General features: G+C 40.9%; 1 protein-coding gene across 3 annotated transcripts in view; it reads left to right on the top strand.

Moving 5' to 3' along the window:
- RAPGEF5 (Rap guanine nucleotide exchange factor 5) overlaps positions 1-12,421 on the top strand; it is a 134,614-nt gene extending 122,193 nt beyond the window's left edge. Inside the window, exons 20-24 of one of the 3 annotated variants that reach the window (XR_010609883.1) lie at positions 1,288-1,352; positions 6,418-6,472; positions 9,803-9,917; positions 10,219-10,799; positions 11,527-12,421. Coding sequence is in view for 2 of the 3 variants with exons in the window: in XM_065666306.1 (XP_065522378.1) it covers positions 1,288-1,352; positions 6,418-6,472; positions 9,803-9,917; positions 10,219-10,333 (350 nt within the window). In the remaining variant the exon portion in view is untranslated. Of the gene's footprint in view, positions 1-1,287; positions 1,353-6,417; positions 6,473-9,802; positions 9,918-10,218; positions 11,468-11,526 lie in introns of those variants that run through there. The other 2 variants (XM_065666307.1, XM_065666306.1) reach the window with 2 other exon arrangements.
- Positions 12,422-12,726: the final 305 nt, after the last annotated feature.

The following is a 12,726-nucleotide window of genomic DNA, read 5'->3' as shown; positions in this document are numbered from 1 at the left end:
CTGGGGGCACAGGAACTCTCCATCACCTTTCTCAGAGCTGTGCCTTATGAGTGCAAGACCCTGGTTTCCACCAGCATATGAAGCCATTAGCATTTCCATTTTGAGGAGTTACAAAACGCCCCTCAGACTCAGAGTGAATCTTTGAAACAAAAGGAAATAAGTCAGATTGGCTGTTATGAGGGAGGATGAAAGTGGTTGGGGGGTTACAAAGCAAACCCCAGCATCAGCTCTAAAGTCCCACGAAACTAGGAGGACCAAGTGGGCATCAGAGGGAGTCCTAGAGACGAGGTTGGCACCTCTGATGGGAAGGAGATGTTTTCTGTTTACGGTGTGCCATTTGCCTGCTGGCAGACACAGCTGTGACTTTTAAGAAGCAATGGTGTTAGAGTACTCTTACATTACAGTAGTGCTCTCTCCTCCTGGTACTCCTGAAGACTTGCACATCCAGGAGAGAGCTGATAGGGACATGAGAGGCAGTGATCGTAGTATGGAGTAGTACTTGAGTATTGATACTCCTAGTATCCAAGTATTTTCAGTAGCCAGGAGGATGCATTACTGGAGCCAAAGCAGCTTCAGTCCCCATGGGGAGTCTGTCCGTGTCCCTGATACTTCATGTCCAAGGTAGGTCTCACTTTGTGTCCTAAGTGGAGAAAATGACCTCAAGCTACTGTTTTAATTATAATCTTAATTTTGTAACATTTGTTTTGTATTGCCTGTTACTCCTTCCCCTCCCTGCCCTCCCTGGTTCATTACACTGTGTTCATTTCCCTTCCAGGAGCCAAACATAAACCTTTTCCTCTCACTGACCTTTTTCTTGCCTTTGCAAAATCTGTGCTACAACACTATGTAAAAGCATTTATTCCCTAGCCATAAAGCTTTGAACTTCAGTTCAGTGGCTTGTGTTTAACCTCCCCGGCTGGCCACTGCTGTAGCCCTTTGTCTCTGGGGAGGACTTCAGAATCATTGTCCCCCACAGAGAGAGATGAAGGGGTGTCAGAGTCTTCTCCAGCATCTGGTAGCTATGCCCCCATGGAGCTCTGGGCTGAGGGACTGTCCAGTCCCAACTGGGGCTATACATACATAGTGTTGTTATCTAACAATCTCTTCATGTCATCATTATACCAAGCTTTTGTTCCATTGTTATAAGACATTGTGTCAGTCCTTAATGGGATACTTTCCTCTTAATTTTTTTTTTCTTTTTCTGTTGCTGTTTTTTAATTTTATTTCTTTGTATGAAAAAACAAAGCCATGAAAAGTAATTCTTTTTCCTTTATTTTTTTTTTCCAGATGTAACATTCATCCATGAAGGAAATAAAACTTTTCTGGATAACCTCGTTAACTTTGAGAAGCTGGTAAGCAAATTTTGTCCTTCCTGTTTTTCAAAAAGATTCATGTTCCTTTTTCCTTTTCCCTTCTTTATCTTGTAAGACTAAAAAGGCTTTCTTCTGTATGAATCAGGGATACAGAAGAATAATCAGGATATAACAGCCAGCACTATCTCCCTGCCCTTTTCCTCTGCTCTTCTCACTTCTCACTCCTTCCTCCCCTACTTTCGTGTAAATGGCTAAGCCAGTAATGGCCAGCACCACTGCTACACACTCCAACCATTTCTTTTCCCAGTGTTTTCTACTCCTTTTCACCACCTCATAGACTATTTCTCCTCAGCTAAGTTCTTCTGCTTTAGCTTTCCCTGAATTGGGTTTCCCTTTTTTTCCCTCTCAAGGCACTGAAGAAAAGGTTTTTCTAGTTTAATCACTTGCTACTGATATGGTAATTCCAAGGATCTTAAATGAAAATAAAATTATTGATCTGGGTTAGTTGATGAAGGAAATAATGCCTAAAATATGAATTAAACTAACTGTAAATACCATTATACTAACTTTATGTAGAAGGGCACTTACTGACATTGTATCTTTAACCACATCTACTCTAGACATCAGGTGACACCTGCTCTGGCGTATTACAGATAGAGGTGTGATTTCTCTAGCTTTCATATTTCATTTCTTTGTTGATAACATTTTCATAGCACTGAAATCCACAGTTTGCATATCTGAACAGCGGAGGACTGTAGAAACTTCGAATATTTTTTTTTTTTGTCGGCCTTGAGTATTTGAACAAGAATTCTTCGCAATTGCTCTCTATGTGCCACAGGACTGTTAGTCCAGATGGCTATGCCTTGTGAATCGTTCCCAACTATTTTCTCCATGTGCTTAGTTTGAGAATGAACATGCAAACATGGGCTTATTCACAAATCAGGTGTTGAACTTATTTTCACATCCTGTCATACAGTATGTTGTCTTTCAACTTGCAAACAGATGTAGACTTGGACTTTTGAGCCCGAGCTTCTTTTTTTGTGTTTTCTATTTTATTTCTGTACCTTTTCTTGTTCCAGAGTTACCAAGAACAAGCATTTGCATTTAATGAAAGGTTTTCTGGCCCCAAGTCCATTAACTGTTTGACCTTTGGGTGTTTGCATAAAGCGCATTAGCATATTCTTCTTCATTGCCTCTTGTAAATACACCCAATTAACATGTAAATTAAACTAGCCCTTAATACACAGTAATTGTTACTAAAATCCCCCTACTGGCCCATATATTTATTTAGTGAATACATAGAATCTGATTCTTGTTCCACTCTGTTATAAAAATTTTGTCTTAGCCATGATCTGATTCAATTATTTTATTAGAAATGATTAATATCGAGAGGCAACAAGCAAGCAGCGCTGGGTGTGCCGGAGAGTCTCCACTCCACCAGAGACGCACACTGGGGTCTTTGGGGTGTAGTCTCTTATACTTCTTGGTCCAGGGTCTCAGCCAATCCCTTCTTCTGTACCCGGATGCCAATGTGGCCCCTTTCCATTATTCTTTTCTTGTTGCTGGAGTCTTTCTCTGGTGAAGACGTTGCAGAACTTCTTGGTAATACATTAACGGGGAGATGTCTTTCACATGCAATTAACCACCATCTTAGCCCCATAAATTCCATTCCTCATCTGGTTACTTATCCTGTAACAGGATGTATCTATCTCTTAGTTACCTAACCCCCTTAAAGCATTCAAGCAGTTAATCAAAGCACTCTTTAAACAGCAAAGCGATTCCAAGCAGTTAAACAAAGCACCCCTAAAAAACAAAGCGGTTGAGTAAGAGGGATTATTCCTTGGTTTCCTCTTCTCTCTCATCACTGTATTGATAGGAACATTTATCATAATCATGATCATTCCTATACATCCCACACAAGGTACAATGGTCACAAGGGGTTCTGATTCCACATAAAGTGCAATGGTGACAAGAACTCCGAAGTTGCTGACACGAATCATTCCTGTATACCTCCCAACTCTTAGTCAGACCTTGTTTGTTTGCTTGTTTAATCATTTGTGTGTTTAATGTATGCTGGGCTTGCTGGCTAAGATTTCCCATCCTTTCTGTCACCACTGTGTCTCCAGAGGCAGTGGCACCTTTGCTAATTGACTTCAGTGAGCCAGGATTTCAACTTTTCCATGCAAATAGATAATGGGCATTTTAAATGGCAGGGGGGAGAGTCTGAGGTGATGGTGCTGGGATTAAGGTTGTTCAGATTGACACTTCCTCCATATTATCAGTCAGATAACACCCTCAGGAACATGCTGTCTCATAGAGCCCTGAATATGTATGAATGCAGACAGTAGTGCAAGTTTAGGAAGTAGGGGTTTAGGAGAGATTTAAATATGAGTGTAGTGGAAACTCAGGCAGTACATGTATTAAGCTGGCTCATTTGGATGCTAAGGCATTTAGTCAATGGGCATGAATTTACTAACAAGATGCATCACACATGGTCATGTATACATCAGTTTATGTTCCTTTTCTCATTATAAGGGCTTTGTAGCGAGGAAGAATGTCTTCCTCGGTGTTCTGTACTGGGTGCTGAGCACTTTCTGGCCTCCGCTGAGAAAAATTAGGGTTGATATTGGCTCCTGCTTGGTTTGAATCAAGCCACTGAAACTCACCTGCAAATTTGCTGTTGCAGGAAAACAGGAAAAGAATTATTCTAGCATAGCAGGTTACTGCTTAGGGGCCGAAACTTACTGTCATAAATGTGTATAATTTCTACTTACAAATTTCAAAGCAAAGACGGTTTCTTGTGTCTCTATTTGGATCAGTATTTGGGAATATTTAATTTCTCATTAAACATCTCACCCGAAGGACACTTTTTTAGTCCAAGCCATTATTTTTTTCCAGCTGTATCAGCTGGTTTAATACAAGATATTCTCTCTCCCTACAATTCCTGCTTTTTTTTTTTTTTTTTTTTTATAGTTTTAGACCATCATGGCCTCAACAGTTCTATGTGACTGAACTTGATTTGACATGACATGGTTGCAGTGAAGAGAAAGTTAATTCAAAATATAAAGAAGGGAATTTGCAAAGAGAAGAAAGTGAAACCATCTTTTGTCTTAGGAATATTGCCTAATTTTAACTAAAGTTTAAGGGATTGCAGTGGTTTATTTAACTCCGTATTGGTTAAACTCGTCTAGATCAATATACAGTACCATACCCACTTCCTCAACTAAATCTGAAGGAATAAATGAAAATATGGTATTATACTGTTGCATCTCAAGGTATTTCCAGTATACTTACTGAGCTTATTCACTGAAATGTGGCTTCTTCAGGTTTTTTCCCCAGTCAGCCATCACCCATATCCTAGCAATGACATGTCTTAGCCACACTCCAGCAAACGTGAATACAGGTCAATGGCCATTAGCAGCTTAGATAACACCTTCTGACCCAGGGCTGTCAGCTCTAAGGACTGTGTATATGCAGCTGAAGGTTCCCAAGCCCCATCCCCCAAATATCTGTGCAACTCCCAAGCCTGAGTTTTTGCTCTCCTCAGTTAAAGGAGTGCTAATGATCCTAGGTAGCTTGTAGGCTGAAAGGCAACAAGAAATGTGTTACTCATCACATTAAAGGTATGCAAGCACCTGCTCAAACAGTCAGAAAGTAGCATTTGCTTTGCAATTGGAATTGGCTGATTTTCTGTATTACAGCTGGATCCCAGAGAGTTGAAAACACACAGAGAGAAATGTCTAATTAGGCTACTAAAGCCAGGGGATTTGGGGTTCTGCTCTAGGAGAGTGTTACAAAAAGAGATTCTTCCATTGCCAGAGCATCACCTTCAGGTGATGTATCCCCACACTTACTACAATAGAGAAACAGCAAAGAACGACTGTGTGAAATACTGGGATCTCTCTTACTTCTAAAAGCCAAATGCAAAGCATAGCAGCTGAAAAACATCATAGCAGCAGCTCTGGTGGAAGTTTAGCTCTCCTAATACTCACAGTATTGATCATGAAATCTAGATCTTGTTAGAACTTTATTATAATCAGTGCAAGGACATCAGCACAACAGATTGCACGATATCATGGCAAGTGAAGCACAGCAGGTAACAAAAATTATTTTGATTCACTGATCAAAGTAATATGAAGCTTCTGGTAAACATGATAAGTTTTTCTGTGGAGGAGCCTTGTAAGCCACTTCCAGGGTGTTGAGAGGGCTGTTTTGTGTCATTCCGGTCTTAAACATACTCTGCTCAAGACATTTAATCCTTTCCTCCTCTGATTATTTTTGAGAGAGTTGTGAAAAGAGCATCAGCTGTTTACATGAGCTATTAAATCATTCCTGCTAACTGAAAATTGCTTAAATTACTAGATTTGGTGAAGAGTTGCCACAGAAAACAGTCAAATAAAGAAAAAATGTAATGCCTCATGAACTTTATGAGCGACATCTAGTGAAAATTAGCACACTGCACTGATTTATAGTGAGCAATTCCAGTTCTCATAAGTTTAAGACCTGAGCCTAAACAAGAAACCAAACTTAAAGCTTTAATTTCCTCTGCGTAATCTATGTGAACATTCAGTATCTGTGTTAGCACCAGCTTTTTTTAACATAGTATACGTACAGAATAGTCTTATGTGGTACATGCCTGCAGAGGTGTCAGGGTACTTGCTCTGTAGTATTTAGGCTACGGGCTGGGGAATTTTTTGTGTTGGTTATCATACTGCAGAAAACTGCGTAGCTGATACTGGTGCCTGATTGTGCAAGGCATTATACAAGTATGCTGCTGTAGGCTTTCAGTTTAGTAAAAGTCACGGGAACAAAAATAGGCAATCGTTTGGCATTTTTTCATTACCACTTTCTATGGGCTCTCAGGGAGTTGTTCTCATATAATCTGTGTGATATCAGTAAGGACCTTCTAAACTAACCCTGTTTCATCATATATCATCACTAAGACAAAAAGCAAAGTCTCTTTCCTGCTATCTTCATTTTCTACCTTACTACTGGGGATTTTTTTGCTGTACAGTATAGGCAAGGAGATTTTTTTCCAGTTTTTTCTAGTGACAAAATCCATGTCAGATTTTTTGCACTGATGTTTTATATCCTGTCTTTGCAGCACATGATTGCAGATACTGTTCGGTCATTGAGACATTGCAGAAACAACCAGCTTGGTGAGTAGGCAAAATTTGCTACTTAGTTTGCCTTCGTACAGCCTTGAGGTTTTGTGGGTTTTTTTCTCTGCTTTCTTTCCACTTGCTCAGATTTACTGCAGCAGGAAAATGTGGTCAACAATTATGTAACAAGTTGGCAAGAAGGGGCATCATTGTTGGAAGGTCCTCATAGCAGAAACCACAGTTGGATGGAGTTTTACTTTACAAAATATTTGTAGAAACAGCTTCCAAATTCTTTACAAATTATTTTCCTGTAAAAATTATGACCTTCTCAAAATACCATGTTAAGATCTGTGACAGCTGCTCTTAATCACGAAGGTCTGTGGCGTATGCTTTGTTTTTCACTTTTCCAATCATAACTGAGTTACCTCAGTCCCCTGCTAGGCTGTTTTTGTAATGGATTCACAGCTGTCTTGGCTTCCAGTAGCTGAAATATGGTATTTGTCACCACAGCTTTTCACTTGGCTTTCCACCAAGAGCAGTTGTTTGCTTAGATTGGGTTCTCAAGGACATTTCACAGAATGGTAGAAGTCTTGAAGATACCAAGATCTTGTGGGTTTCATCAAAGTAGCTGACTAGGTAGAAGAGGGAGTCGTGTTAGTACCTCTGCTAATAGAGTTCTGCCTGCTTTAGACACTGGAGGATCTCTGTTTTTAGGAATGGCCACAAGTGCATCAACTGCACAAAAGAATCCTTCTTTTCTGTGTTTCCACCTGCTAAGCCACCAGAGAATCCAGCCCTAAGGGACCATGCCAGAAGACCCCAGCCCACTTTGTTCTGCTGCTTAGAGAAGAGAAACCTTGTTTTTCTCCTCAGCATTTCTTATTCTCTGCAGAGAGGTTAAACACAGGAAAGGGGCAAACGCAGCACTGCTTTAGGAATTGGTTAGTTTTTGAGCTAAACCCACTAAACATGTCATTTATTGACACCACTAAAACTTCTTTTCCAGAGAAGTTCATAACTACGCTGTAATCTTGGGGGGAAATAAAAAGGGTTTGAAATGCTTCTTTTTTTTTTTTGAGCTGAATTTGAGCTGTAATTTCAGCAGCTCTCAACATGAGAATAATGATAATAATACTTTTGTATATAAATTCATGTACCTTGGAGAATGACAGGCACTGTTAAGAGCTTTGCTGAACATTTGTTCAGAATTACCGTATGTCTGTACAGTCTATTTTTCAGACAAAGGCTACTCAGTGTTATGGTTCTTGTGTTATTTTGAGATACATATGTATAAGAGAGGGAAAGGGAGAAGGACGTACCTTTTATTTTTATTCTGTGAAACAAGATAGTGAAGGAAATAGTGACTAATTCAAACAATGCCTCTGTAAGTTAGAATGTCTCTTATTTGGTGTTATAAAATGTAGCACTGGTTCCTTTTAATGATGTGATTTTTTTTTTTTTTCAGCTTCTCTGCAAATATTTCATCCCATTTTTGCCTTTTTTTTCCCTCAAGTGGTTTTGTAAGAGTTGCAGCATAAATCTAAGGTTAATACCTGAGATTTATCATGTAATCTGATAGTTTGAAGTACCTGGTTGTTGTTTTACTTTACCACAGACTTGATTTATTGTAAAGCTGGCATTTAAAAAGCAGCTTATACAGACATCCCTGTAGGCACTTTTTTTCCCTTAAATTCATTTAGGCATAAAATGAATTCACTGAATATTTATTGAGACTTTATGGACTGTTGCCTTTTCTAGTGGGCTTATTTTGCCCTCAGGAATGTGAATCTTTTTACTGCATCAGTTTCCAGATTGGTCTAAGAACAACAGACATCTCACTGTAGGAAAGAATTCAAACAAAACTAAGCAAGGAATATTATTATTGTTTATGGACTGTATCATGTGTATTAAGCCTAAGAAACTGGTTTGGTTCCGAGCAAGACTGAAATGCCTTTTTAACAGAAATAATACTTCATACCCTAAATCCTGAAAACAAATAATAGTGTTTCCAAAAACAGGCAAAGCAGCCTGAGAAAATAATATAATTCAAACTTTTGTTATTTCAGGTGTTAATGAGAAATAAAAATGTTTTTCAGTACATTCAGCACAGCTGCTGGGTTTCTGTTCCCTCAGAACAAAAAGGTCATCTCTGTATCCCAACACAAATTCATCATGTCCTGTTCTCTCCTACATTTCTCAAGTTAGATAGCTGCTCAGAAATAACTTAAAAATAGCTGCCCAGGAGCCCCGTTAGCAGCTGCACACAGAACTGGCCGCACTGACATCCCACATTACCCATGCAGCACCATACAGCTCTTGTCAGAAAGAAAAGGGATGGTCAGTTTCTGGAAAGCTTCTTGTGTAGCTGGAGAGTGTGGAGAAAAGGATGATAATATAAAAAAGGAGAGAGAGGGAGTGTGGGAGTTAAGCTGATTGGTTTGGGAAATTTTGAGGGGTTTTCTTCTTTAATTTAGGATAATATTATTTAAAATTGCTTGAGGACATGGACTAGGATGGAGCTCTCCAACCTTCACTTGTTTGTCAGCAGTGAGTAATATGTGGGAGACATTGCCTTGTCTGCCTGTCTTGATGGGTCTGGTGGCCATGGTTTTAGCTTTTCCTTTTGCACTTCTGCTGGCCACCAACCATGTTGGAGGGTTTCACAGCCTGCAAGTTCCCACAAGCCAATGTCAGGCATAAAGCTTGTAACAGAAAACATCTGCTATCCCAGCCACCATTCAATTTGTCTGTTACACAGCTAATTCCTCCTTGGGTGTAAACTGCCATGAAATAACAGCATGACTGTTATTGTTACATTATGTTGTAACATTGTTTCTGTTACTGTATCAGAAATCAAAAGCAGAATAGATCAAAAGACAGGGGCCTGTCAGAGCAGCTTTGAACAGCTTTCTTATCTGTCTGCTCCACTGTCACCTTTCACCTGCTCTGAAGGAAGTTATCCAGGGTCTGCTGTCTTGTGTACTTGTGCTAAGGTTGTTTAAAAATTACAGGCTGGGCCACCCACCCCTGCTGAATGTCATGTTGTGCTGTTAGAGCACCACAAAGAAAACTTTCAACGACCCTTACAGGAGATGAGAGGAGTAAATCTTCCACTTGGGAAGAGTCACCTTCTTGTAGTCCACTTGTCCCTCCTTTGTGCACACTGGCTACCCAGCATTGCTGCTTGCTTTCTTTCTTCTCCCATTCTCTGTATCTATCCGTTTCCTCAGGAATTTCACTTAAAACAGCAGGTACCTTGGATTACTGGCTGTTTCTTGTGACTGTCTAGCACCTGACAGGTTGGCACACCAGGGATTTTGTAATGCACAGGACAGAGAAGCGGCAAGGCATGGCTTTCTGATCCATCCCCTTTCTCCTGTCTTGCAGGCAATGAAGTTCCTTCAAAAGAGCATCACGAGCTGAAGCCATACGTCCATCACCTGCATGTCATTGACAACCAGCAAGCTCTGTTTGATCTTTCTCACAGGATAGAGCCGAGAGTGTGAGCATACACAGCTTCATATAACCTTGTAACTGCAGCACTTTGAATTAAGTGTATGTTTATGCCAAGCATGTTGCTTCCCTATATAAGGGCAGTTTACTGAGTTTTATCAGTAGCTCACACAACATGTGCAGGAAACCCAGGCAAGAGCCAGCAAAGGAGCTGCTCACAGAGTTGCAGGGTGAGATTGGTGCCATCCCCGCTGGTCACTATCACCACAGGTTGTGGAGCAGCATCCTTTGAGCTCAGAAGCTTGGTTTCTGTGAAAATATTGTTTGATCCAGTGTAGCTTTCAATGCAGATTCTGCCAGTATCAGAATGAAAGGAGTGGTCGTGCCGCAGCAGCAAAACATTTCAGCAAGCAACATTCCACAAGAGGATTGATTGTCAGTTCACCACAGTATGTACTTCGCTAATTCAAGGCTGACAAAGTATTGTTGACAAAAATACTGGGCAATCCGTGCAGCTCCCCAGAGTCCACTGGAGCATCATAATTGAGATAAGTGCTGACAACCAAGAATGAGAATATGAAAAGACAGCACACCAGATGAAACTCAAGAGTGTGTTGTGAAGGTCAGCAATAAACAACAGTTCACACTGTAATGGCCCATTAAGAATCTGCTTTATAAAACACACTGAAAGAGCCAATCCACTTTTGTTGCAATTTATGGGCACAATTGTTTGTACACTGAAAACATGTTATTTTCTTCCTTTTCAGTTATCTGAGATTTAGCACCAGCTCCTGCAGTTAAGGTTTTGTAGATTATGATAGTGGGAGCTTTGTTTTCTGCTTGGATTACAGCCTCCTTGGTGTCTACTCAGAGGCAATGCCTAGATCCGCCTACATTCCTAATTCACCTCCTGGAAATACTACTTCAGCAGGTAAAACTTCACCTAACTTGCACATACTTCTAGTATTTAAAGAACTAAAGGGTACACCTTGCAGGGTACCAGTGTAATTACCTGCATACACACTGGGCTCTCAGTTCAGAGTCCTTTCATTGCTTTTGTCCCTCTCACACACACCCCCCCCACCCCCACCCCCCCTATGCCAATTCTCATGTACCTAAAAGTACTACTTCTGGGCATGTACTGAGGCAGCATTTCTGAAGTCTTGTCTACAGCTGACCTACATCTAAGCACCACCATCACCGATCACCGTAGCTCTGGTTTTCAGTGCGAAGAGGTTGCCCTGAAATAATCTAGTGAATGCCACAGGCAATGTGTTACGCAGTCTAGCATGCATTTGTACTCTGACTTATGGCAACAGTCCCTTTGCAGAGCAGGGAGAATACATTGCACTGCTTGCCCATCTCTATTGTATGTTTTCCACATGAGGAAGACTTTCAAGAAAATGCTCCTTTACTGAAATGTGGGAATACTGAAGCAGCATGCTCTTCATAATTGTGTTATCTCTGGTTTAAAGGGATTTTAAAAGAGAAACAGCTTTAACAAGTAGTCTCTGGGTATCTGTAGAATGCATTTGGTTTTCCCATCTGTGAAATACTGTATTAATCTATTATAAAGGAAACAGATGTTTCAGAAGTGTATTTGCTTGTACTTTGTTATTATCAAATACTATATGATATTTTATTTTTTTTTTTTTTAGGAAAAAAAATCTTTTTACCCAGTAAAAAGAAAAAATTAAACTCTTGCTGGCCATGGAGTAAAAATTTCCTATGTTTTTCTGTAGATGTGACTGCACATATTGTAAATAACTCTTCTGTCAAACAGACCAAAACTGTTCAGATGAGGATACTAGCTGGGGTGGGCTCCTTTTTGTAGTGTAAGAACACAAACCAGATGCAGTTTGCTGCTTGTGTTATTGCAGTTCTTGTGGCTACAGCAGTCGAGGAATTCCCACCCTAGCTGCGTTACCTGGATGGTTTGCTTGTTTTTGAACTCCCCTTGTGAAATCCTTTTTTTTTACTGTGGCATTATTTTTTTGAGCCTGCATGTAGACCAGCCCGCATGCTTCAGCTCATGTGGTGTAACACTGCAGCCCACAAGTTGTTCTTCATTTACAGAATCACAGAATCCCAAGGGTTGGAAGGGACCTCAAAAGATCATCTAGTCCAACCCCCCCGCAAGAGCAGGGTAACCTACAGTACATCACACAGGAACTTGTCCAGGCGGGCCTTGAATATCTCCAGTGTAGGAGACTCCACAACCCCCCTGGGCAACCTGTTCCAGTGCTCTGTCACTCTTACAGTAAAGAAGTTCTTCCTGATGTTAACGTGGAACTTCCTATGCTCCAGTTTACACCCATTGCCCCTTGTCCTATCACTGGATATCACTGAAAAAAGCCTAGCTCCATCATCCTGACACCTACCCTTTACATATTTGTAAACATTGATGAGGTCACCCCTCAGTCTCCTCTTCTCCAAGCTAAAGAGACTCAGCTCCCTCAGCCTCTCCTCATAAGGGAGATGTTCCACTCCCTTAATCATCTTTGTGGCTCTGCGCTGGACTCCTTCAAGCAATTCCCTGTCCTTCTTGAACTGAGGGGCCCAGAACTGGACGCAATATTCCAGATGCGGCCTCACCAAGGCTGAGTAGAGGGGGAGGAGAACCTCTCTTGACCTACTAACCACACCCTTTCTAATGCACCCTAAGATGCCATTTGCCTTCTTGGCCGCAAGAGCACATTGCTGGCTCATGGTCATCCTCCTATCCACCAGGACCCCCAGGTCCCTTTCCCCTTCGCTACTTTCCAGCAGGTCAACCCCCAACCTGTACTGGTACATGGGGTTGTTCTTCCCCAGAGAAGATGTCCCTGCTCATTGCAGGGGGGTTGGACTAGATGAGC

Source organism: Lathamus discolor, chromosome 2, assembly GCF_037157495.1.
Source record: "Lathamus discolor isolate bLatDis1 chromosome 2, bLatDis1.hap1, whole genome shotgun sequence".
Classification (NCBI taxonomy): Eukaryota; Metazoa; Chordata; class Aves; order Psittaciformes; family Psittacidae; genus Lathamus; species Lathamus discolor.
The sequence above is the reverse complement of the archived record's forward strand: the minus strand, read 5'-3'. Positions and strand labels throughout refer to the sequence as shown.